General features: G+C 40.3%; 1 protein-coding gene across 1 annotated transcript in view; it reads right to left on the reverse strand.

Moving 5' to 3' along the window:
* Positions 1 to 26,333, reverse strand: part of LOC145409342 (nose resistant to fluoxetine protein 6-like) — a 141,224-nt gene that overhangs the window by 14,626 nt on the left and 100,265 nt on the right. The window contains exon 14 of the mRNA XM_080279813.1: positions 4,970 to 5,165. Coding sequence (XP_080135939.1) covers positions 4,970 to 5,165 — 196 coding nt within the window. The remainder of the gene's footprint in view (positions 1 to 4,969; positions 5,166 to 26,333) is intronic.

The following is a 26,333-nucleotide window of genomic DNA, read 5'->3' on the forward strand; positions in this document are numbered from 1 at the left end:
TGGTGGATGAGAAGTTGTCCCCGTTTTAGGAACAGGATGGATATTTGCTTTTTTTTTTTTTTTTTTAATAAGAGGACAGAGGAAGGAAAAACAAAGGAATAATAAAAAAAATCCATACACCAGGTTACTGTGTCCTCTGTTCATAAAATATCTGTAACAGACTTGAACAGCTGTGGGTTGAACTTTGGAGGGAAACAACTCTAAGGAAGCGAGTTCTAGAGAGATGCAGTTCGGGGAATGAAAGAATTCTGATAGGCAGAAATTCTGCATTATGGCTGAGTGATATTCTAGTCATGAGCGTTACCATTTGTCCGTGTAGCACGAGGGACGCCATGAAGAGGTGGCACCATGGACGCAACTTCGTCTGAGCATTTGCGATAAAAATATCTGTAAAATAATGCAACGGAGGCAACATTCCTTCATATTTGTAGGGGAGGTAGTTTATTTATAATGGTAGGGTTGTTAATAATTCTAGCAGCTTTGTTCTGAATTTTGTCTAGTTATTTTACCGCACCCTCTCCACATCGATTCCACAAGGGTGAGCAATATTCAAGCTGAGAGTGCACATGACTCTTACAAATTGTAGCTAACTGCTCGTCAGTGAAGAAGTTACGGACTCTGTATAATAATACATGTTTCTTTGAGGCAGTTTTAACAAGTTACCTAACATGAGAGGTCCAGCTGAGGGCGTTGTTAAGTGAGAGGGCGAGAATTTCAATACTTTTGGAGATGGGAATGTTAGTAGCACTGAAGGTAATGTACGAATCATGCAATATCTGTCTTTTAGTAAATTGTATATATTTAGTTTTACTAGCATTAAATGAGACAAGGTTATTTTGTCCCCATTCACTGATCGTAGATAGCTCTTGATTTATGGAGATGGCTGTACTGAGATGAGAGGCAGAGATATTAGACTTTGTATAAGGGGTGTCTGAGTGTGAATGAACTATGTAGAGTTGAGTCATCTGCATATGAGTGGATGAGATTGTGGGTGACAGATAAGAGATCATTAATATGAACTAGGAATAGGGTTGGTGCCAGAACTGATCCCTGCGGCACGCTGGCGTTAACTGAGTGGAAATTGGAATATACATCATCTACTTTTACTCTTACTTCCCAGTCACTAAGATATGAGGAAATCAAAGGAACAAAAGACGTTACACCATCGCAAGGGAGCTTGGACATCAGGGAACAGTGTCATACTCTGCCAAATGCTTTAGAAATATCAAGAGCTACTGCATGAGTTTCTCCATGTAGGTCAATTGATGGATGGATGGTATGAGTTAGGAGATTGAGTATGCCAATGGTGGATCTTTCGTGGCGAAAACCATATTGTCTATCACTAATTAAGTTGTTGGATTCAAGATGTTTAACAATGTGCTTATTAATTAAAGTTTCAAATACCTTACTAAGAGAAGATGTGACAGCTATTGGTCTGTAATCAGAGGGGTCAGAGGAACTACCTTGCTTCGGAATTGGGTGGATATTAGGTTCTTTCCATGAATTAGGGAATGAAGAAGTACGTATGCATAGTCTGAATAAATTAGCTGGAACAGAGGCAAGTTCAAGGGAATACTTTTTCAAAACAGTTGGCGGAATTCCATCTGGGCCTGGAGCTTTGTTGGTAGGCAATTTGTCTAAGATGGATTTTACGTACCTTGTCTGTATTTTAAGTGTGACAATTTCGGGCGAGTAAAGTTTTAGTACGGGACATTCTGGCTGGCATCCTCTATGGTGGAATTTCTGGCAAATGTACTGGCAAAAATATCTGCTTTCCCACGAGGGTCATTTGTAATGTTGCCATTTGAAGATTTTAGTGGGGGAATGGAAGATGACTTGTTAAAGTTATTATTGAAAGAATTAAGAGTTGACCAGAAGAATATTTTATTGTCTTTAGGGTTGTTAAATAGTTTGGATGCTTGCTTTTGAAGAAAGTTTGATTTAGCTAGATTTATTGTAGCTTTTGCATGATTTCTAGCAATTTGAAATTGAGTGATTCAGATGTTTTTTATTTTAAGTAAGAGTTATATGATGGAAAGCTTGAGGTACGGATGCATAAGAGGAAATACAGGAGCCAACACTGATGAACAATTTTTAAGTACTATTGAAGGAATTTCATCTGGACCAGTAGCTTTATCTACTGAGAGATTCTGTAATACAGCTTGTACGTATCTGGTGTGAATCATGAAAGGAGGTATTTGAGGGGAATCAAAATCAAGTACAGGAATATTGTGATTTTCTGTATTTAGGGTTCAGTTTGTTGAAAAAATGTCAACAAGAAGTTTGGCTTTTCCACGTGGGTCACTTACTAGATTTACATTGGGGGACTGTAAAGGTGGAATGGAGGAGGTGTTAGTGAAGTTAGTTTTGAATGAATTAAGGGTTGACCAGAATATTTTATCATTTGGGTTGTTTAGCAGTTTGTTAGCTTGTCTATGTAGAAAGTTTAATTTAGAAAGATTGATAATAGTTTTGGCATGGTTTCTGATATTTCTATAATAGTTAAATGCTTCTTTGGTTTTGGTCCTTGTATAAGTCTTATAGGCTATTGTTTTATGTTCTGTTACTCTACCACAATTGTGGTCAAAACCATTTAGGAGAATTACATCTTTTTCTGTAACTATGATGGGGAATGAATGTTTCCATGCCGACTTTTATGAAATCCTGTATGTGGCCCAATGTGGAATTTTCATCTTGGGAGAAAAAGGAGGTCTAAAGAACATCATGATTTCACACGCAATTTTTCTATCTGAGAATGCAAACTCCAGGTAGGGGTACCTCAGATATTTCATTTATAACCAATAATAAATGGTATCAAGTGCACAGAGCATCACGCCAGCTCTTTTTTTTTTTTTTTTTTTTTTTATTCTGGTACATCTGTACAGGTACTTCAGACTATATCCCTAACCGTATTGTTTCTCTCCTATACTACATTACACATCCTTTTGAATGTGAATTAGCTGATCACCTAAACTTTAGGTCAGAAGACCCCGCGGAAATGCCAAATGAAGGTGCATTCATTATCGAGTTTCTAGTCCATTCACTTTTAGAGTGACAGTTTTGTAACATGCGTAAAAAGTCACTATCCTGTTCTGGCAAAAATAAAAGACCCTGAAATTTTTATTGACATTTGCCGAGACATACTTCTGTGAGATAAGTATTAACACACTCGGAATTCTAAAATTCAGACACATAAATATTATATCGGTGAAAAATAACAGATACCTGACAGCCACCAACATCAAACCCTGTACTCTTAGACTGGCGAAATTACCAACCTCGTCCGTGCTCTATTCAGCCACCACGGTCATTATTGTTATGTTAGCTATAATGCTTTATGAAGATAAATGTTTTTATTTTTGGTGAACTAGGTACATTATCTATGATACCTAGCACTGCATTGCGTTGATGAATTACTTCAGTGAGTGTTGTGATAAAGAGAAGAATTATTTTCACATTCTTTCTGATTATCATCCAGTATTTTTGTTTACCCACTAGGAGCGTTGCAGAGGTACAGGACTAGGTTACTCAGTCCCGACATGTACTACAAAGATGAACAGCGTCGTTTACTCCAGAGTGGCACTATCAGAACAAGAAGCTCATCCATCCCTCGGATGAAAACCCGTTAGTGTCCCATCAGTTTCAAGCACCTTATTTTACTTAACCACCAGGCATCCAAATTATAGCTGAAATGTATTCAGTCCTAATCCTGAGACAGTGACAATGCAGTGTATATATATATATATATATATATATATATATATATATATATATATATATATATATATATATATATATATATATATATATATATATATATATATATTGTAGTGGGTGGTCTTCGACCAAAAGGTTCACATATGTACTGTGCCTTGGTAAAGCAGAGTTTACAAAAACACTGACCTAGAACAGATCCCTACGACAACTGTGCATTGTTAAAAAAGCAAGTAGAAATGATGCAATTTGACAACTAGACTGATATCATCAGATCAGTCCTAAGTAAGGCAGAATTAGTGTCATTCATTAGGGACGATGTGTATTCGTGACTAAGTTGTGACGTGTGTGGTCAAGACCTAGAGACCTTAGGCCTTCTGTGAAGGAATGTATCGCAGTCTGTTACGAGGACACGGGAATGAACTTTATGGGTCTTATTCTGAGTGGTACAGAGGTCATCGCAGCACCCCTACTTCAGTTCTGCGTATTCGCCCTTACGTTATTATACAATTTTAATGTCGAGATAGTTTGCATCATTAACATATAAAAGATATGGAGATGTAATTTGCAGAATGTATGGGTTAGACAAAACCACTTAGAATACGATCCATATTATAGCTAATATTCTCTCGTATGCTATTACTGTAGCATCGCGTCAATATCGACGTAGTTTGCATCAACAACATACATTATAATTACGTGTAGTATACAATATCAGTCACTAAGCAAGAGGTGTTATGGAATCTCCATAGTCACTCCTTATACAACTTCCTGACAATTACTTTCATAATCACTGTGGTAGACAAACGCGCTCACATCGATCAGGAATTACATAAATTATGTATTCACTGTTGGTATTCAAATGGTGGTATGTGAAAGTGTGTTGCACTGTCTGTTTCTGAGATTCAGGAATGAACCTCCTACCATTTTTCTCCACACCCATGTGCCAGGCAATTATGATCCAGGCCAGAGAACTTTCCTCTGATGTCCAGTACAGTCGAACGTATGATTCAAGAAACCAGTAGTATCATTAATGCGTGGAATGGCGAGGCAACTTTTACTTTGTCGTGGCACAGAGAAAGGCTGCCCAGCATTCATCTGAGTGTCCGAGGTTCAAACCTCGGCATAGTATACTACAACTGGATAAAAGTTAGTCCACTGTATGCCATGTGTGTCATTATGTCATGGGTCATCTGCTTCATTATATCGTACTGCGGAACCTCAGCTACGGCTTTCTTACCACTTTGCAACTTACCTCCATATCCATTGTGGCAAGCAAAGACAATCCATGCCAGTGCAGCTCCCCAGGCTGTCCGATGCACTGACCCATAAACCACCTGTGTTATTACGTCATACCACGCTTGGGGTTCGAAGGTGTTGTAGCTCCATATACCGTATACTACCAGCAGCCCTGTTATCGTAGCAACTGTCCATCCAGCTACAACCACTATCTGTTGGAAAAATACAGGCTAGTATAACCTTTTTAAGCCCCCTTACAGACTAATTATGCTGCTAAGTTCATGTATTTTATTCGTCTTACTTCAAGACCCCATTTATATACATGTTGAATTCACCATTATTCATCCTGTTGCAAACCACTAGCCTATTTAGTTAGAACCTAGGTCCAATAAACTGGACAGAACCAGAAAGGCACCTCAGAGTTCGGATTTATGAGCTCTGCGACTGTGAGCCGATAATTGAAGGGCAGTACATAGAAGTACGTATGAGCATACATGAAGGACAGACAACAGACGGACTATTGGCCAACAAAGAGGTTATCTGTTAAAAAAAAAAAAAATCTTCCTAGATCTAAGCGATATGTTTGAAACACACACACACACACACACACACACACACACACACACACACACACACACACACACACACACACACACACACACACAGGGCAAGAGGAAAGCTCTCACCCACACCACACAATCCAGCAGTAACCGACAGGAAAATGATAGAAAAACACTATGCTTGATGGAAGTAACAAACACGGAGATTTAATAAAACCGGCCTAGAGAAAAATGCACTCTGTGATCTTTAATTTAGGGTCGAGGAAAAACGAGCATACACAATCTCAAAATATTCTCATAATAAAAAAAAAAAATCACCTCACTGTGGGCAGCATTCACTTTAGGGTTGCCATATCTGAAGAGTCAAAATACAGGACGCCTTTGCTGAAAACCAATCACCCCCTCTCCCAGCCCCCAAACACATTCTTAAGGCCTTTGGCGTTAAGAAACTTGATGTGTGTGTGTGTGTGTGTGTGTGTGTGTGTGTGTGTTTGTGTGTGTGTATATATATATATATATATATATATATATATATATATATATATATATATATATATATATATATATATATATATATATATATATATATATATATATATATTAGTCCATGGGCTACAAGGGGTTACCGTGCACCTCCCCCACCAGTCTACTTCTTTGGTGACAAAATTCTCCTTGAAGCCTCTGGATCACGAGAGGACAATGTTAACATTAAATATTTTGGGATGCATTATCCATACCACCACAATGAAGGTGGGGTCGTGCCCGTCAAAATCGCCACTCGGCGCAAAGGTTCCTCTTGTATTTTCTAATACAACTCATTTACTTTTCGGATCTAATATACAAACTGTATGTCATTGGAAAGTGAATAAAATACTCTTTCTAATGATATACTTGAAATGGTATTTTGATTTGATATATATAGTACCTATTACACTTAATTTTACTTGGTGCAGGTGATATTAATAAAGTGAATTTATACTCATGCATATTTTTTTTCTTTTTTGTGGGGGGATGTTGACAATTCATCAGGAATTGAGTTACTGTTACCAATTGTGTAGAAAACTGACAAATACATGAATCCTTAAATCTAAAATTCCTTTTAGAATGCTTTGGAGAATTTAGGGTTCTGGTTGTTTGATACTGCTCCAATAATATCCATGCATTCGTAACGTATTAGTGTTCAGTATCAAAGGATAAAGCTTACAGCTGTGCATGAAAAGTAATAATATAAATGCTGTGTCTTGCAGGTCTCTGACTGACTAAAAAATAAGATCAAAATGAATGGAGGTGAAACGACACATGGAAAACGGAAATGGCGGGAGAGTCCAACAAGAACTAGGCCACAAGTGTGTGTTCTTCACTGGAGTGGATCTACAAGGCGTTTACATACTTCTCTGACAGATAATTTACAGCAAAGACTGTCCAAACTACATGACATCCGTTTCAAAAGAATGGCACAGCCTGTGAATTCACCTCATCGAATGCCAGATGAATGTGCATGTCTTCCCAAAGAATATGAGGTTAATGAAAGATATCATAGGGATTGTTATCAGCGATTCACCACGAATCTGAACAGGCTTAAACTCATCCCTGCACCAAGTGAGGCATCATGTTCATCTCGAGGATCACGAAGATCAAGTGAAGGACTCAAAATCATCTTCAAACCCGACTGTATATTTTGCAACAAAGAAGGTCGCAAGAAAGTCAAAGTTGGCGGTATATACACAACAGAAGGACTTTCGTTGTTCACATTTGATGAAGGTAAAAAAGTCTTTGAAATTGCTGAAAGAAAAGGTGATGAAAAACTGCTTACACGTATTCGAGGACAAGACCTGTTTGCCTGTGAGGCCAATTATCACAGCAGCTGCAGATCAAACTATACGCAGGACTCTCAGAAATGGCGAAGTAAGGATGACGAGCCCAAGAAAGAAATAGAAGAGCTTGAAGGTGCTCACCAGGAGGCATTCTTGGCCGTTAGCAAAGTTATTGATGAGGACATCCTAGAAAAACAGTATGTCATGAAATTAACAGACTTTTGTGATGATTATAAAGCAAGTCTACAGAAATCAAAGTTTCCTAATCCTGCTTATCGAGGTGAAAATCTAAAGAAAAAGCTACAGAAACATGAGAAATATGGACAACTATTGTCATTTTCTTTCTTGGGCAGAAAGGGAAAATTCCAGTGGTACTTAGTGTACAGTGCTTCAATTGATACTGGAACAGTAGTCAAATTTGTTTACGAGCTTGGAATGACAGATCTTATAAAATAAGTGTGCACTGCACTTAGACACGCCATTCTGGATACATTTAATACGTCAGAGGTTCTCCCATGGCCTCCTACTGCACATCACCTTGGCAAAATGCAAGATGTTATACCTAGGCAGCTGCAGAAGTTACTTTGCTACATCATATGTGGAACCCCCCAACATCACCCAACCCTAAAACTATTAGGCTTCTATCCTCCACTGGGCAAGATACTTGTCGTGCTGTTACTAACGGTACATGGAAGCTTCCAAAACATATACGGTACCGGTATGCATGACTCTGCGTCACCTGTTTCGCAGTGCTGAGTTAATAACATTCATGAACCGCTTAGGCCATTGTGAAAGTTATTCATTTTCCCTAGCACTAGAGACAGCAATAGCTCTAGCTGTAGATGAAACATCTACTCTACTGACGACACAGATCATACGGAATCCAGCTGTGCCTCATGTTTTTCATTCAGACTTTGATAACTTCGACCAGCTGTTGATTGATCTAACAGGATCTGGGTCCATACACACTGGACATGGAATCATGCTTCAGGAAATTGAGGGTGCCAGAGAAAACCATGGAGGAACACTTCCAGACATGCCTTGTATTCCAAAAGATGGAGACCGTTCACTCAAACTGACTCAAGAGCCCAACCTGCCAGAGTGCTACGTGACAAACAGACAGAATCCAGGCTACCCAGTATCACGATAGATGTTCCCTGGAGGAGAACAAGCAATGAAGGAAGCCACTAGAAGGAATTTACTGTGGATCATTACTCGATTCATTAGTGCTGAGACTGAACAGGAAGTACCAAGTTGAGGAGGATTCATATCACTGACAGGGATCAAGCCAATCAATCTGACAATTATTGATAATTATTCAGTTGTCAACAACCCCATAACAGAATATAAAACTGTACAAGAATGTCTGCGATATGCAGAAGAAGCCACCCACGAAGTTGGCCAGAATTACATCATCACCACATTCGATCTAGGTGTATGCATGAAAGCCTATCCACTCACCTGGTCTTACCCTGAGAAATATTCCAATCATATTGTCATGATTGGAACATTCCATTTGGTGTGTGCTTATTTTCATATGATTGGCAAGAAGATGGCTGGGTCTGGCTTAGGAGATGTGTTCATTGAAGCCGGCCTCATTGCCACTGGATCCTTGCATGGTGTTCTCTCTGGGAAGCGCTACAATCCGGCAGTAAGATGTCACAAAATCATGCTGGAATGTCTTGAATGGCTACTCATGGAACAATACATAAAACACAGACAGAAAGAACATGTGATCCCTGATCTCTCTGATGCTTCCAGGAAACACCTTCAAGATTTGTTGGAATCTCCTTCACAAAAAAATCTGTTTGGTGAACGATGATGCAGCTGTCAAAAATCTCTTGGATGATTACACCCAATTCAAGGACGAAGTTCATCAAGGACTGCTGGGAAAAACAGCTACATTCTGGATCTCAAATATGGATCATGTCTGGCTTACACTTACTCTGATTCAAGCTGTAAAGTCAAGTGGCTTTGATCAGTATGCAATGTGCTTGTTTCTCATGCCAGATTTTTTTTTTTTTTTTTTTGATGGCCACAGTTATTCTCGCTATCTGACTTTCTTCAGCACATTTATTGCCAGTATTGAGGATACACATCCGGGAGGACTGGAACTCTTGAAAAGAGGGGCGATAAGTGTTGCAAGGTCATTCATTCCGGGCAATCGGACAGCTGTTGACAAGACCATTGATGAAACATTTATAAAGCATGTAAAATCCAGAGGAGGAGCAGGCGGGACTGGAGCAGGTCTATCTGGTCTTCTTAGCAACTATGACTCATACCAGCGATGGGTGCGGACAACACATGACATACAACTTGGCTGACATGTTAGAAGACTCTAACACTGGGGATAAGCATCATGACATTCGCCCCACTGAATTTATGAAAGTGAAAAACAGGTCTTCAAGACAAAGGAAGCCATCACTAGATTTGTCAATCCTTTCACCACTGAGGACACTGAAAAGGTCTACTGTATCTTATCTGGGGCACCTGCACCCCCAGACGAAGAATATGATGTCTTAAGACCGGAAGCTGCTGGAAAAGAAGAGAAGGAGAATTCATAAAGGAAAGCTTAGAAATGAAGGATTTTTTTTTTTTTTTTTTTTTTGAGGCAGTAAAGAAGCTGAAGACACTTGAGGAAATACAAAAGACCATCAAAGTCAAGACGTCAAGGAACAAGGTCGTGGAATACAAACATCAAGGGAATATAGCTTTTCAGTTACCTTTGCATTCCCAAAACCAAGGACTACGTTTGGATTTAAAGGAAATGATGTCTTTCCCCTGACTCCGGTACCCTACAGCATTGGAACTGCTGATGGATTTTTGGCCAAAAATTAAAAATCCAGAGGACAACAGTATCTGCTGAAAGATGTTGATAATGCTGCTTCACCACAAGCATCCACAACTCTTGTCATTGAAGATGGGAACGCATTCTTCTATTACATGACTCAAGTACCTGGAACTTTCGGACAGATCAGCCAAAAGGTATGATATGATGCAGAAGGCTTCTGACACAATCTTCAGCACAGACACATATCTGCCTGGATCTGTTAAGTCTATGGAAAGGATGAGAAGAGGATGTGCTGAAAAACTTATCGTCAAAGGTGCCAGTACCAGAAAGCCGCCAGAACGGAAGAAGTTTCTGACAAATGATGAAAACAAGAAACAAGTGATCCATCTTCTGCAAGAAAAATGGAGCAGTAATTCATATGCAAACAGACTGCAAAATCATTATGTCATCTACATCTGTGATGGAAAAGCCTATCAGTTGAGCTCTGAAGATGGAAAGAATACACAACCAAGTGAGGTACATCAGCTACATTCAGTGCAAGAAAAGACTGATACCAGAGTAATCCTCTATTGTTTCTACAGGAAGGAAAAGGGGTACGAGAACATCAAGGTCAGAAGTCCAGACAGTGATGTCTTTTTCATACTTCTTCACTTTGCACTTGATCTAGTAGATGTTAACATCTACTTCGATACCGGAAGTGGAAAGCATAAACGACTGATCAACATCAACGAAATTGCCGAGAGTTACACTCAGCAGTACTGCACAGCCCTGATGGCACTCCATGCCTTCACTGGAACTGACACGACAAGTGCCTTTAAAGGCACTGGGAAAGTAAAACCAATCAAGGTCCTTTTAAAGATGCCAAAATTCCAGCCAGTGTTAGCTGAACTTGGTGTCAATTGGAATATTCCTGACGACCTGATTGATGACGTGGAAGAGTTTGTGTGTGCCATGTACTCAAAGCCACGTGTTAAGAAAGTTCATGACCTCCGACTTCTCTTGATAAAGGAGAAATGTGGTCCTAACAACAAACTAGACCAAACCCACACTGTTGACATGACAACTCTTCCTCCATCAAGGAGCTGCTTGATACAGCACATTCGACGTGTTAATTATCAAGTGGCTATCTGGAAACGAGCCAACATTGCTGAGACTGTCATTCCACCAGCAAGAGAAAACCACGGATGGACTTTAAAGAATGGTGCCTTGGAACCGTTGTGGACGGAAGAGATGATATTGCCACAGCAACTTGCACACATTCTTGAGGAAGCTACTGCTGATGACAGTTCGGAGGACGAGTTTGTATGTGATAGAGAACAGGTGGATGAGGACATGGCATCGTTTACTGAGGGTAGTGAAGACAGTGCTTAATGCTTATACTTTGATAAGTTCTTAATCTGATGCATAAGTTTGTAAGTTACATACATTGTGCAAGAAGAAATGCTATATGCAAATATTATATGTACGTTAATGAACCTACCCATACTCAGCAAATTATCGTTGTGTCGAGTTCTGCTCGTTAAGTGATCTCATCTCCATTAACAATAAGTGATCCAACCTTCATCGACAGTCAGTGATTTAATCATTGTTAAAACTGGTGCCAATTCTCACTGATATTTAAGATGAGAATTTTATACAGAAAGCACAATCTATGGAATTAAAACATTACTGTAATCTGTATCTGTAATAATAATGTGATATAAATAGTATATTTAATTTTGTGGAAAATTACATCCCCTCTTATTATTTTAAATTTAGCTGCAAAAGATGGCATTTAGACATAAAATATGCTGTTGGAAAGAGTATTTTATTCACTTTCCAATGACATGCAGTTTGTATGTCAGATCTGAAAAGTAAATGAGTTTTATTAGAAAATATAAGAGGAACCTTTGCCCCAAGTGGCGATATTGACTGGCACGACCCCACCTTCAATATTGTGGTGGTATGGATAGTGCATCCCAAAATATTCAGTGTTAACATGTCCTATCGTGATCCAGAGGCTTCAAGGAAAATTTTTTCACCAAAGAAGTAGACTGGTGGGGGGGGGGGTGCACGGTAACCCCTCGTAAATATATATATATATATATATATATATATATATATATATATATATATATATATATATATATATATATATATGCCAGTGCTGCTGTACTGTACCAGAATTTTTAATTTTTTAAAAATATAATGGACAACAAGGAAAGTACAGAATTGGCTAGTTTATGACTGAAAAATGCTAAAGCGCCTTAGATGCAGGATAAGATCATAAGAAGAAGTGTAAAAATGAAAACTAAGCCAATAATTGTGTGCAATTAACATTTATTTTATGGATATAAGAGCACTAGGTACGAAAAAAAAACATCGTGGCTGAACAAGAGGAAATGGCGGGATATTTAAGCTAGGTGCTCGCACTGGTCAGTTTTCGGACAACTACATTTCTCCATTTTGAAACCAAAAATATATTTTCTGGTCAATTTTAGTGTGATTTGTATGGATTTGACCTTCATTTTTGTCAGAAAATACTCGTTTTGGAGATAGGCCTACCCAAGCCTATCTCCAAAACGAGTGATTTCCGACAAAAATTAAGGTCAAATTCATTCAAATCACACTAAAATTGACCAGATAAATATTTTTGGTTTCGGTTTCGAAATCAAGGACGTGGGTTGAACCGTATACCCTAACTGGGGGGGCTTCGCCCACCAAAGACCCCCCGTTTTAACCTAACCTAACCTAACATTAACCAAACCCAACCTAATCTAACCTTACCTTACCTTAAATATCGTCGAAGAATGAAGTGGAAGGGTTTGTCTCAATCCTCTAAACCCACACGCCCTCCACTTCTTTCAATTTCCGTAACTCTTAAAATTCTTACAGTACCACCGATGAAGGTCCTCTCTATAATGTAGGTCACTTTCACACTCCTTACACTTCGGGGAGGAAGGCAGAACACCGTGACTGCGTAGGAAATTCACACTTTCCTGATTATTCTTAAAAAAAAAAAAAAAAACAGCTATGGCCTCATATTCAGTCACAGCACACCCACGTCAAGTGTAAGCCATCGATGAGTGATTAAAGTAAGGAATATTTGAAATTTGATAAATCTCCTAACGCTATCAATGATTTGATTGGTCTGCCTTTTGGCTGATTTTAATTTCATTAGCCGTGACGTCCGAGTAGGCTGTGCTCTGTAGGGGCAGAAATTAACCCCCAAAGACCGCAGATTTCTCAGAGCATCTATCCACAGAACGCAATTAGGGTCCAATGTTCGACTCTCTCGGGCTATTTTTTTTTTAGCAGACTTCAGAAGCTTGAATGTACACACCTAGAAATGTATATCTCACGCTCATATATCCAGTGGTTACCATACTAGCAACCGTCTGCCAGGAAATGGGAAACAATGAGAAACACCTAATTCTTGTCAAAAAAAAAAAAAAAAAAAAAACGGAAATCACTAAAAGCAATATGATTTATGTGTCTATGCATAAAACGAGTCATTTGAGAGTGCATGAACATTAAAATAAATGATAAGTGGTGTACAACAGTATTGGTTACTGCATGTAAATAGTTCAAGAAATTAAATGTATGTAACTTATAAAAAGATAAACACTTGTACTGATATGTGTACTGATATGTGTACTGATATGTGTTATATATATATATATATATATATATATATATATATATATATATATATATATATATATATATATATATATATATAAAACGCATGCTGTGAGGCGAGGTGCCATAACATCAAGAATCTCACCCTTCGTAAACAACGATATTTGTACAAGACAATGTTATTTTTTTTTGGGGGGAGGGGGTAATAACGATACAAACCTAACTGTAAACAATACAATATATATTCCTAGGCATAATGCAAGATGAAATAATGATCAAGAAAAGAAAATAAAGTTTATAGTGGTGCTTAGCAAGAGAAAACCCCACGTGCCTGGAAACAGAGGGAAAGGATGAAAGTTGAGGGAGTGTGGTGGTGGATGGAGGGAGGAAGGGAGGTGTTGAGGGTGAGGAGTGGAGAAAGGGAGGAAGTATGCTTGCTGCGCACACCAACTTCTGAATCCAGGGGGTATATGGGGGTGGTTGGGAGACCATAGTGAGGAGAGGGCCAATGGGGCAGAGGTAGGTGGAGGGATGGTGGGATGGGGGTCACCGACCCCCCCCTAGTGTTCCAATCAGGCCATACCCCACCAGATACTGTAGTTCCCATTGGTTTGGTCTCACATACAGTACGTCATAAAAGGGGTGGTGCTACTAACCCCCAGTTTTTGGCAGGCTTTGTACCATCGACGGACAAAGGACTTCATGCTACATTTTCTGGACTGTCGTTCGGCAGACATAGGGCCTTAGGGGTTAATACATACCGGCATATATTACCATCGCATACCAAACATACAGACATAGGTGCAACTAATATAACAATTACCATAGCATGGCATTTACATGACCTAGGAATCAATGTAGACTTCTTGTATAGGCAATACGTTGAACAGGTCGAGATAACTGAAATGTTCATCATCAGTATCATCATCCTTAGCATGACTTCCTAAGATCAGTGTATTAGATATCTAATAAATTTATTCTCCCGGTAGTTAAAGATGAGGGGAATTATTCAATGGATTCTACTGTATATGCTATTAGCAAGAGGAACTCCTCATTTACACCCTCAACACACAGTAAGACAAGTTTGCCTTATCACACCAACAGCCCCTATAGCTATTGTGTGAGACATAGTGAGTAATGAAATTAGTCTGGACGTACTGTACAACCTACCAGTCACGTTGCAGAATATAGAAAGACCACTTAGAACTCTAGGGGTAGTATTTAAAGGCTCTTCATATTATGCTCACCAAACAAAAGAAGTAGTTGAATTCACTAAGTTAGCAGATTGGAAGCTAGACCAGGCTAAGAACATTATGCTCACCATGGTCCAAGACATCCCATCACGTGGGAGTGACACAATTAGGGAAACAAACAACATGACAAATTTACGTAACAAGCATGATTTGCTCGATATAGGTGGAGGAATTCTAAGTAACGCTTTAGGATGGGCTACAGAAAATGATCTTGAAGAAATAAATAACAAAATTAACAAGATTGCATGAGTTTTCTCGTATCAACAAAAGCTACCTAATACCCAGAACAGTGTAATGTTGACAATAGTAAAGAACATACGAAAGACAGAGATATCAACTCAAGACAATGAGAAGAAAATAAATACTCTAGAAGGTAATAATACATTTTTCCAACACCTCTCAATGATCATGGAACAAACTGACATAACACTACTTCAGTTAGACATTACTAGAGCTCATTATCAGTTGTTCATGAAAGGAATTGCTAATCCTGGTAATGGGAGGATCACCTTCAATTTACTTCCCATTCACAATCTTCGTCAAAGGAGAAAGTAAATACACTAGAAGGCAATAATACACTTCCAACACCTCTCAGTGATCATGGAACAAACTGACATAACACTAATTCAGTTAGACAATTGCAGAGCTCATTATCATCTTTCATGAAAGGAATTGCTAATTCTTGTAATGGAAGGATCATCTTAAATTTTCTTTCCATTCACAATATTCGTCAAATAATCAGTCAAGGCGTACATAAGCATGGTTTGAAGCCATTGTGTGAAGAAAGGAATTTGATGTTCTTGTTATGTCCCCGTCCTGCACCGGCATAGGCTCCAGCAGCAGCAGTTCTGTATAGGAAGGATGTTGCCCAGTGAGTTGTTCTTCCTGTGGTCATCCTTTCAATTTACAACACGCAAAATCAGCTCAGGCGTTGTAAATAAGCACTGGCATCTAAAGTTCACTGTCTTTATTTTCCAAATAATTACACTTAATGCTTGCCAACCTTATTTCACGATTTTCACAAGTACCGAAGATATACAATTTTCACCAACTGCAATTACGCTTAATGCTTGTCAATAACACTTCACTGTTTTCACAAGTACCGAAGGCATACAATCTTCACTGACTGCAATTACACTTATTGTTTGCAAACAACACTATTTCTCAAGTACCGGAGATATACAAACTTCACCAACTGCACTGACACCGCACTGACATTGAACTACATTCAAGCTGAACTGAAGACTGACTGAAGCTGATCTAGTCTCCCCATCCTTATATAGCCTTGCATTACTCTCGAAGCCAATAGTGTATTCTAGCACCTACAGTTAACAAATCAGAGACATCCAGCACATGCCAGAATTTTCTTACATTACATAGCACTAAATTATTTACTCTACAAACTGAGATAAAATTATATACTTTAACAAACAATCACATAAATAAAACATTGTAGAGAAAAAAAGAGCACAAAAATTAATGTACAACTTACAAAATAACTACGCTCACAAATAGTGGGCTAACGGGCAACTCTGACTCGTAATGGAACTATGAGAAACATCGGGAATTCTCCAACACAATCTAACTAGCAATCCAGCTTCTTAACACTACTGTACCCTCTCTCTAGGTCTTTGTCGGCACGACAAAACTACACAATGTATACACACATAAGCCTTAATCCTAATGAATCATCTAACTGTACACATAATAATCCTTCAACTTATCAGGTCTTCTCTTTTGCCACTTCCGATGACTACCCTACTTCTCCACACAGTCCACTTCTCCTGGAATGTCTTGATACTCTTCTGGATGCACTGCTTCCATTGGGAAACTGTCACCATCCTCTTGTACTTCAGCTCCTTGGTCCTCCCAAACATCCTTAGCTGCAGGTGAGCACGTTTCCTTGGAGATGTTCCAGCTGTACTGTCATGGCCCATGGTATTGCCACAGACGGTTAACGTGTACCGCTTTTGGGCGAGATTTCCTGCCTCCCCAAATCCGGTATGTTACATCTGATAGGCGTTCCAACACAATCTAAGGGTTGTTCCACGGGCTTTGCAGTTTCGGTGACTGTCCCATCTTCCTCTGAGGATTATATAACCAAACACTGTTATCATCCTTGAAGCTCACCTCACTTGCCTTGGCATCATACATGCACTTAATCACCTCTTCTGAAAACTAAAGGGCTCCTCGCACTTGATGATGTACCTCACCCAGCCATCCCTGAAGATGTTTTGCATAGCTGGAGGTGTCTGTAGGCAGGTCTTCACTAGGTGGTCTTCTCATTAAAAAGTTAGCTGGTAAACATAACTTGTGGCCCAACATCAGTTTTGCAGGCGTGTAGCCAGTAGACTCATGGGATGCAGACTGATATGCCATCAGCAGTGCAGGTAATCTATGGTTCCATTCCGTTTGTCCCTCTATGCAGTACTTGGCCAGCTCTTGTCCTAGGGTCCAGTAGAATTTTTCCACCATCCCATCTGACTCTGGCCTTAACCCCTTAACCACAGGGCGTCACTTTTGTGACACTCAGGCACAATAGATCATACCGCGGGGCGTCACTGTTGTGATTCTGTGTGTTTTTTTTAATTATCCCGGTCTTTCAAGTGGTGGCTTGTATCATCTATCAGTACTGCCATTGTCCAACACTAGTCAGGACTCATCTGTACTCCCATCCATTGTTGACGTTTTAGCGATTTCCCCCCGTTCCTGACTCCCCTCCCTACCTCCCCTCCATTACCCTGTCCTTTCACCTCCACGGCCGCGCTGCGCTAAGCAAATGTCCCCCGGATTTTTCCACAGATTTCATCCATTGAAATAAGCCCTAAGCCCTATACTTATACAAAATAATATATACCAAAAAAAATAAGGTAAATGATAGTGGTATACACCAGGAATTGGCTAATTATCACCTGACAACACCTCACATGCATTCATTCGCTACATTACCACGGTAATTTCCCCTTTGAATTATGCCTTGTAATCTATTTCTGTAATAAAAATATATATCAGAAAGGAAGGGAGAAGTCTAAGTGACATTTACATTCACCTGGAACTACCTATTTCTTTATGTATTGCTGATATTTTCTACCAATAATTTATTAGCATGTAAGTTAGCAGCTGTCATCCCCATTGTCACTGTCAACCCTTGCCTTCTCAGATAAGCCACGGCATTTAGTTCCTTGTCCTCCGCTGTGGTCAAAACATGATGCACTCGCGCCCCGCCATTTCTGCCGCTTCTGCGCCCATTGCAAAGGGCCCCGTGACCTCCACACCCAGAAAAACTTGTAAGGGAAGCAGGAAAGGACTAAGTGACTCTGCAGTGGAATGTGAACTAGCGGAATTGTCAATGGTGATGATGGATAGTGATTTTGACCCTTCGGGGGATTCGTGTGATGAGCTGGGTGAGGAAATCATGCCAGAAAGTACTAGTACGAGTGCTTCAGTGTCCAAAGTTATCCCTAGCTCCAAGGGAAAGGAGCCGTTAGTGCAGCAAGGGAAGGAATTTGGGAAGGGAGTAAAAAGGCGGCGTCTTAGCCCCGGAACAATGGCCCCGAGTGACCCAGACCGCCATGAGTCCCGAGTTGATTCACCTCCCCGTTCCCCAAGCCCCACTTCACTCATTCCTTCCTCTTCTTCTGCTGAATTATCTCCGGAGTCTTCATCATCGGAGTCACCACCAGCATCAACAGTGAAGGCAGGCCGTAGAGGAAGAGGTAAATCCCTGACCCGTAAAAGTAGAGTTGCTAGTAGAGTAAGGGCTGCTAGTGCTGTACGGCAACCCAGGGTCAGTGCAAGTGACCTTGAACGTGGTAAATCTCCCTCACAGCCACCCACCACCCTCACCCACCCTACACCGCCACGACAGGGAATCCTGGACGCCTTCGCGTGGACGGAAGGGTCCGATTTTGTCCCAGAACATCTAGATTTTGACGAGAGTTCCTCAGGAGTACAGCCTGCCTTCACTCTTGACGAGGATTATGAGTGTGTGGACTTCATTTTGGCCTTCCTAGATGACGAAGTCATGCAGCACATATGTCATGAGACCAACAGGTATGAATCACAACATGATGCAAGTTGTACAGGTGCAGCCAAGATGCAACAATGGTCCATGCTGGGAGTGCAGGAGCTGTATGTGTTCTTCGCCCTCATGCTTCTCATGCCACACTCAAAGAAGCATGAGTTGGAAGAATACTGATCCATGGACCCCTTACTACCCTCACCCACCTTCAATAAGTACATGGCCAGAGATCACTTCCAGAACATAATGGGAAACCTGCACTTTGCCAATAACGATGTACCTTCCCAAACCGACTCACTCTGGAAGATCCGGGAGATTCTGAGCAGAATGAAGGATAAGTTTATGTCATTCTTCCACCCCTTTCAGTAGGTTGTCATTGACGAATCCTTGATTTTATTCAGAGGACGTCTTCGGATTGTTCAGTACATTCCAAGCAAAAGCCATCACTTTGGAATCAATTTCTTTATACTGTGCGACTGTAAGACGGGGTACATCCTTGACTTCGTCATTTATTCAGCCAGCACTGTCGATCTGGATAAAACACACCTCCTTGGCTTCTCAGGCTGTGTAGTGAAAGTGCTCCTTGAAAAGTATTTTGGTGGGAATCATGTGCTGTATACAGACAACTATTATACAGCACCAAAACTTGTCAAATACTTTTCAGAGCACGGCATCGGCTCCTGCGGCACTGTCAAGAGTAATCGTGCCCACTTCCCTAAATTCCCAGAGGCAGGAACCTCGCAGCGAGGAGACGTGCACCTACGCAAGTCTGAGAAGATGCTGGCAATACAGTGGCATGACAAGAGGGTCGTGCACATGCTCACCACCGTACATAAGGGGGAAATGGCAGACAGTGGGAAGGTCGACCGTAGGACAGGCGAACCTGTGAGGAAACCTGATGCTGTGTTAGACTACAATATCAACATGCGGCTGGTGGACAAGTCCGACATGATGATTGGTGAGATCGACTGCCTCAGGAAGAATACTAGGTGGTACAGGGAAGTTTTTCTGCATCTCATAGACATGACGATACTGAAAGCCTTCATCCTGTACAAGATGAAGGTCAAGGCACCCAAGTCCTTCTCCCTGAGGTTGTTCACCAGGACTTGTGTTCAGTAGCTGCTGGAAAGATATGGTAGGGTGACAGCAGCAACTCCAAGGCGCTATCCAGTAACACATCCCGACAGACTTGAGCAGAGGGCGTACATGGATCGGCACAGACTGGTGCAAATGCCTGCCACAGGCAAGAGGAAGGCTGCGATCCGCAGGTGCCAGGTGTGTGCACATACCACCCGACGCACACCTGAGCACAAACGCACCTTATGGCAGTGCGCTGAGTGCCAGGTTCCCCTCTGTGTTACCTGCTTCTTTTATTACAACAGCCAGAAGCAGTTCTAAAAGTGCAAGTGGGAAAGGAAAGTAATGTGTAAATAATGTGTAAATACCAAGTGAAAGCAATGGATGTTCAGTACATATGATGGAACAGTGTAATATAGTTTTATCTTACTGAAAGTGACAGTGAATAACATAGTGTAAGTAAAATAGAAGTGTAAATATTGAAAATACAATAGAAAATGTAAATAGTAATGTAAGTAATTAGTAATATAAGAATATGAGTACAAATACTTGATGTTATAACAGTGAAAGTGAATCCGTGGCTCTCTACGTATTTTACTGAATGAAAAATTGAATGACTTCAGTGACAATAAACTAATACTACTGAAGGAAACTTATGGATAAAAACTTCAGATATATATAAGTGTTATATAGTAATAGAAATATAAAGTGCGAGGGGTTTTATGAATAATAAATGACAGAATACCAACAGCGAATTAGCGCAAGTGGGAAGGTCATACGCGCTCGTAATTTTCATTGCTTTCTCAGTGTTTTTTTTTGGAGTATGGATCCCAAGCTACTTGATAATCATAGAGTAGTGTTTATAGTGTTAATATCTGGCTGTGGTAATCATATTACGGGTTGTCGGCAAGTGTAAGGTGGAGACTCCGTTACCCAACTTCAGAGGTCTCCAAAAGTCCTACGGTAATCGACGAAGGCTCAACAAACACCCCAGGAGAAAGTTGAAGGTATGTGCCTTAAGCATATTTAATTTTGATATTCTAGGACTAATAACTTATTTTTGGCAAATATTTTTTGAGAGTCTGTCGGAGCCCGAATAATCCCGCGGGACACGCAAAACATTGGGAAACATGCCCGCGGTGTAAGGGTTAATGGAGTCATCTTGGTCTCTTTGATCACCGGTAATTTGCAGCACTCATGGAACACAGCAGACTCGAAATTTCTACTCCGGTCTAAATGTAGCCCTTGTGGCATCCCAAAATTACAGAAAAACTAGTGAACCAACAGTAGCAGCCTCTTGATCGGGGATTCCATAGGCTTTGTGATGTTGTCCATGGCAACACACATATACCAATTTCCTCTTTTAGTGAGTGGCAGAGGTCCAGCAATGTCCACCTTGACTCTTTCCATCAGTGCATCCATTAGGTACAGCTGGAGAGTGGAGCAACCACGGTTCTTGAGTCCCTTCTTGGCACAGTAGGCCTATACATCATAGGCTAGACACCACTCTTCAACATCCTGACGCATGCAAGTCCAGTGGAACCTCTGTCGCAGCTGACTTAGAGTTTTCTTCACTCCCAGGTGCCCACTAGTGATCTGGTTATGGGACTCATCCTAGATTTTGGACCTCATTTTCTTCGGAACCACCAGTTGCCAATACTTGCTGAGGCCATCAGGTGTCTCCATTGACACTCCAGCAATCCGCTGTTCAAACAAAGAAGGTCCCACTGACTCCAGTAGCTCTTAGTCGCACACCTTAACATTGAAATCTTTTACCAAGATGGTTGCACTGTACTCCGTTGCAGCCATTCTAGTACTGGTTGTAAATCTGCATCCTCCATTTGCATCCTCTCCCAGTCTTCTTCATCTGATGCTGACATTGTCACAACAGTATGGCGTCATTTCTTGCCAAGATTCCCATTCCTTCTACACTGTTTGTTATCTGTCCTTTCGTCTTCTTGCACACTATTCATTAAGGTTCTCTTGCATTTCCTCAGTGGCGGGGCTTTTGGGGAAAAACTGGCTGGTTGTTGCCTCTTGCCACCAGCCATCACTAATTTACCCTCATCCTTCTCATTTGGACACTCAGAGCTGAAGTGCCCTACCTCACCACATGTCCAACACCCATTTGTTTCAATCATGGGTTTCTTTGCACTGTTCCTTTCTTGCTTCTTCTTCCATTTGTAACAATCCACCTTCTTGTATCCCAACTTCTCGCAGAATCAGTAACCTCCTCTAATCTTCTCCTGTTCTCTCTTCCACTTGTTGCAATCCAATTTCCCATATCCTGGCTTCTCACAGTACCAGCAACTTCCTTCAAATTTTCCTGCTTCATGTACCTGTCCATTTCTTCCCTTGAATCCCGCACTACGACCTGCCTGAAACGTGGACATGCTGGACCTGACATAGGACTCAAATTCTAGAGCCCTAACTAGTGCTTTTTGCATGCTTCTGGGCTGTGCCTGCATCACTTGCACTTTCAACTCTGCACTATCAAGAGCATCGATTAACTGGTCTCTCAGAAGAATAGCCAACAGGTTTGGTGCTGCTCCAGGGTATGCCTTGTATGCCATACTCTCCAGGTCATGAGCAAGCTGCTGTAGGGATTCTCCTTGAGTCCGTGCACGGCTCCGGAATCTTGCACCATAAACCTCAGTCTGGTGCATGGTCCCGTATTTGCACTCCAGTACTTCTGCTAAGGACTGATAAATGTTCCCCTCCTCAACTGCCATCTGGCCCAGAATTTTCATTTCTGCATCCTTGAGGCTTATAGCAAGCTGCACTGTCCTCATCCTATCATCCCAATTATTCTGATCAGCAAGTAACTCAAACTGCACACAGTAAGCTCCCCAGGATACTTTGCCATCAGATTCCTTAGGCTTCTTTTTAATTGGACCTCCGTTATAGCTATGCACTTCACTGGTTTGGGACCTAAAAACTGGGGCATTATAACTAGGTCCAGGAATTAAAACTTATGCATTCTGATTAGTCAAGATCCATCATAGACTTTTTTTTTTTTCATCGGCTCCCTGTACACTAGCCTGAGGCTCAGCAATGCAATATTTCTCTACTGCCTCAATTCTCTTACAAATTATCTTCAAATGGACATCCATATGTTTCAACTGGTCGTGTATATGCTGTTTACACGCCGTCACATTATTGCTTACCTCACACGTCTGTTGCTGTAGCTCAGTATAAACTACCTCCTTCAACTGTTGTTGGTTTTCCTTCATTTCCCTCATTAAAGCATCTAGTTGTCCTTGCATCCTCAGTTGTAACTCCCTTTGTTGCTCCTGTAATGCCTCTAGTTTTTCACTTTGTGTCTGTAATAACTGTTCTCTGATTTCATTCCTTGGCACTTTCTGTACCTCAATTTGGGCCTTTAGTTGTACACACTGTGCTTGTATTTTTTTTTTTTAGTTCTTTCTGTCCTTGATTTTTAATTGTTCTTTGAGTTCTTTCTGTCCTTCATTCTGTGCTTGTAATAGCTTCATGATTACAGCCAATGACACATCGTCCTGCCTAGCCTGGCTTCTCGTCTGTACACCTTCTGCCTCCATGTCAAAGATTAGACTCACTATAGCACTTAATGAACCACACTCCTGAAACCATTATTATATCCCCGTCCCACACTGCCTCAGACTCCAACGGCAGTAGTTCACTATAGGAAGGATATTGTCCAGTGGGTTGTTCTTCCTATGGTTAGCCTTTCGATGTACAGTACACAAGACCAGATCAGACACTAAATATATACTGGCTTCTAAAGTTCACTGTCTTTATTTTCCAAATAATTACACTTAATGCTTTGCCAACTTCACTATTTTCAGAGGTACCAAAAATATACAATCTTCACTAACCGGAATTACATTTAATGCTTGCCAACAACACTGTTTTCACAAATACTGAAGATATACAATCTTTGCTAACTGCAATTACACTTAATGATTGCCAACAACACTATTTCACAAATACCTGAGATATACAAACTTCACCAACTGCATTGACACTGCACTGACACTGAACTACACTCAAACTGACCTTAAGACTGACTGCAACTGCTCTTGTCTCTTTCCCATTCTTATATAGCCTTGCATTATTCTCCAGGTTTCTAATATACTGTACTCTAGCACCTATAGTTACCAAATCAGACATATCCAAAACATGCCAGAGTTTTCTTACATTACATAACACTAAATTATTTAGCGTACAAACTGAGATAAAATTACATGATTTAACAAACAGTCACATAAATAAAACATAAAGAAAAAAGAGCACAAAAATCAATGTACACTTACAAAATAACTACACTCACAAACAGCAGGCTATCTGGCAATTCAGACTCGTAACGGAACTACGAGAAACGTCGGGAGTTCTCCAGCACAGTCTAACTAGCAATCCAGCCTCTTAACATTATATTATCCATACTTAGAAGCCACACTTACACAAACATCAGTGGTAGTTCATGTGCCATTCATAACAGATTAATTTTTTCATGGTCTATCAATTATACCCTTTTCCCTCTAAAAACGATGACTCATTAGTCACCATCAACACCAAAATAGACGACATTATGGTCTCCAAGAAACCGGACGCTGTCACTTTCGCAAGTGAAAAAACAATTGAGCATAAATGTCGCACATCAATGCATGCATTTCACCTTTCTCCTGCGTATATTTTCACGTTTCAGCCACCTGAAACACTCCCTTGTGAAATGGCTATCTTAAAGAGTCACAACTTCCATCATCATTGCAATTTCGCATCTGCTCCACATAAACTGATCCATCATCAATGCACTGGACATTCACAGTCTTTCTACTTTACTCAATATACATCGGTTTCTGTAACTTGCCCAGACACACCTCCAACCCATACATCAGCATGTGGTTTATACATATCACCGGAGTACTACTTAGTACTAACGCCTTCAATGTCCACCTTACCTAACAAAAATCACAATGCCATTCTCAGTCACACACATAAGTACTTCCAACCATCACCTACGATGAATTTAAATATGAGTAGGCTACATATATTAAGTTGACTTCAGCCAAGTTTGAAACCATGCTACTGATCAATCGATCAGTGCAACCATGGGAGTAATCTAGTTGGATAATGTTCAATCCACATTAGGTTTATCGCCCAGCTCCAGTCAGCCTTATAATTTTCTCCATCATACTTGCTATATTGATAATGGCTATGTGCAGAATGCAGGCTAGGACTGAGAACTTGGAAAAAATTTTCGAAGGCTATGCCTTACAAGTGAGACCACCTGAGTAAATATTATTAATGTTGTATATATAGTTTATATAAAGTTACAAAATATGGGGTTACATATACAGTAGTATTAATCTTAATATAATCTGCACAACTTAAATATACGTGCATCCATTTTTGTTATGTAATTATGTCTCATAAAAACAGATAGCAAGCACAACACATATGGCCGATCTTTGATACAAATGACTACTGTAGACATTGCTATTGCATTTCTATTGTATATATATATATATATATATATATATATATATATATATATATATATATATATATATTATAAATGTACGATTATATTGCAATTATGTTACTACATTATTTCTGTGTTCCTTCAATCATGATACTTTACTCAATTTTACGATTCATATCAAATATCATGTATTTACAAGTAGATAAATAGCAACGTAACCCATTTTAATGTACTGTGTATCTTGTAATATTAAGATAGGTCGTAGGTACGACTGTTTGGTGTGACCGAGCAATGTATAGGCATTAATATGTCATAACACAATATGTATTCATACCAGACGATCAAGATTCTCATGATGTATAAAACACATGAGGTAACTGATGAAAACCCAAGTAGCTCACGTGACAAATGTACCATAAACTACAGTACACACACGCACACACACACACGCACACACACACACACACACACACACACACACACACACACACACACATCACCCAGCCAGAAACTAATCAGTATACATTATAAGAAATCAGGCGTAGGAGTCAGAAGGAGATAGGAGAGAACCAGAGAAGGCAAAAGGGGATTGGAGACGAGAGAAATAAGCTTAGGAGATAGGATAGGGCAGGAGGTTCGCCGTCACGCTGACAGTACGTGGATCACGTCATTCTGTCCATCACATACCTGTGTCACAATAAAAACCCCTTAACCCCAGGGTGCCTATACCTCACCTTCACTTACGATATAAGATAGACAGCGCGGCAAGTGAGACAGAG

Source organism: Coenobita brevimanus, chromosome 80 (assembly GCF_032717465.1).
Source record: "Coenobita brevimanus isolate Jiangsu-jjx chromosome 80, ASM3271746v2, whole genome shotgun sequence".
Taxonomy (NCBI): Eukaryota; Metazoa; Arthropoda; class Malacostraca; order Decapoda; family Coenobitidae; genus Coenobita; species Coenobita brevimanus.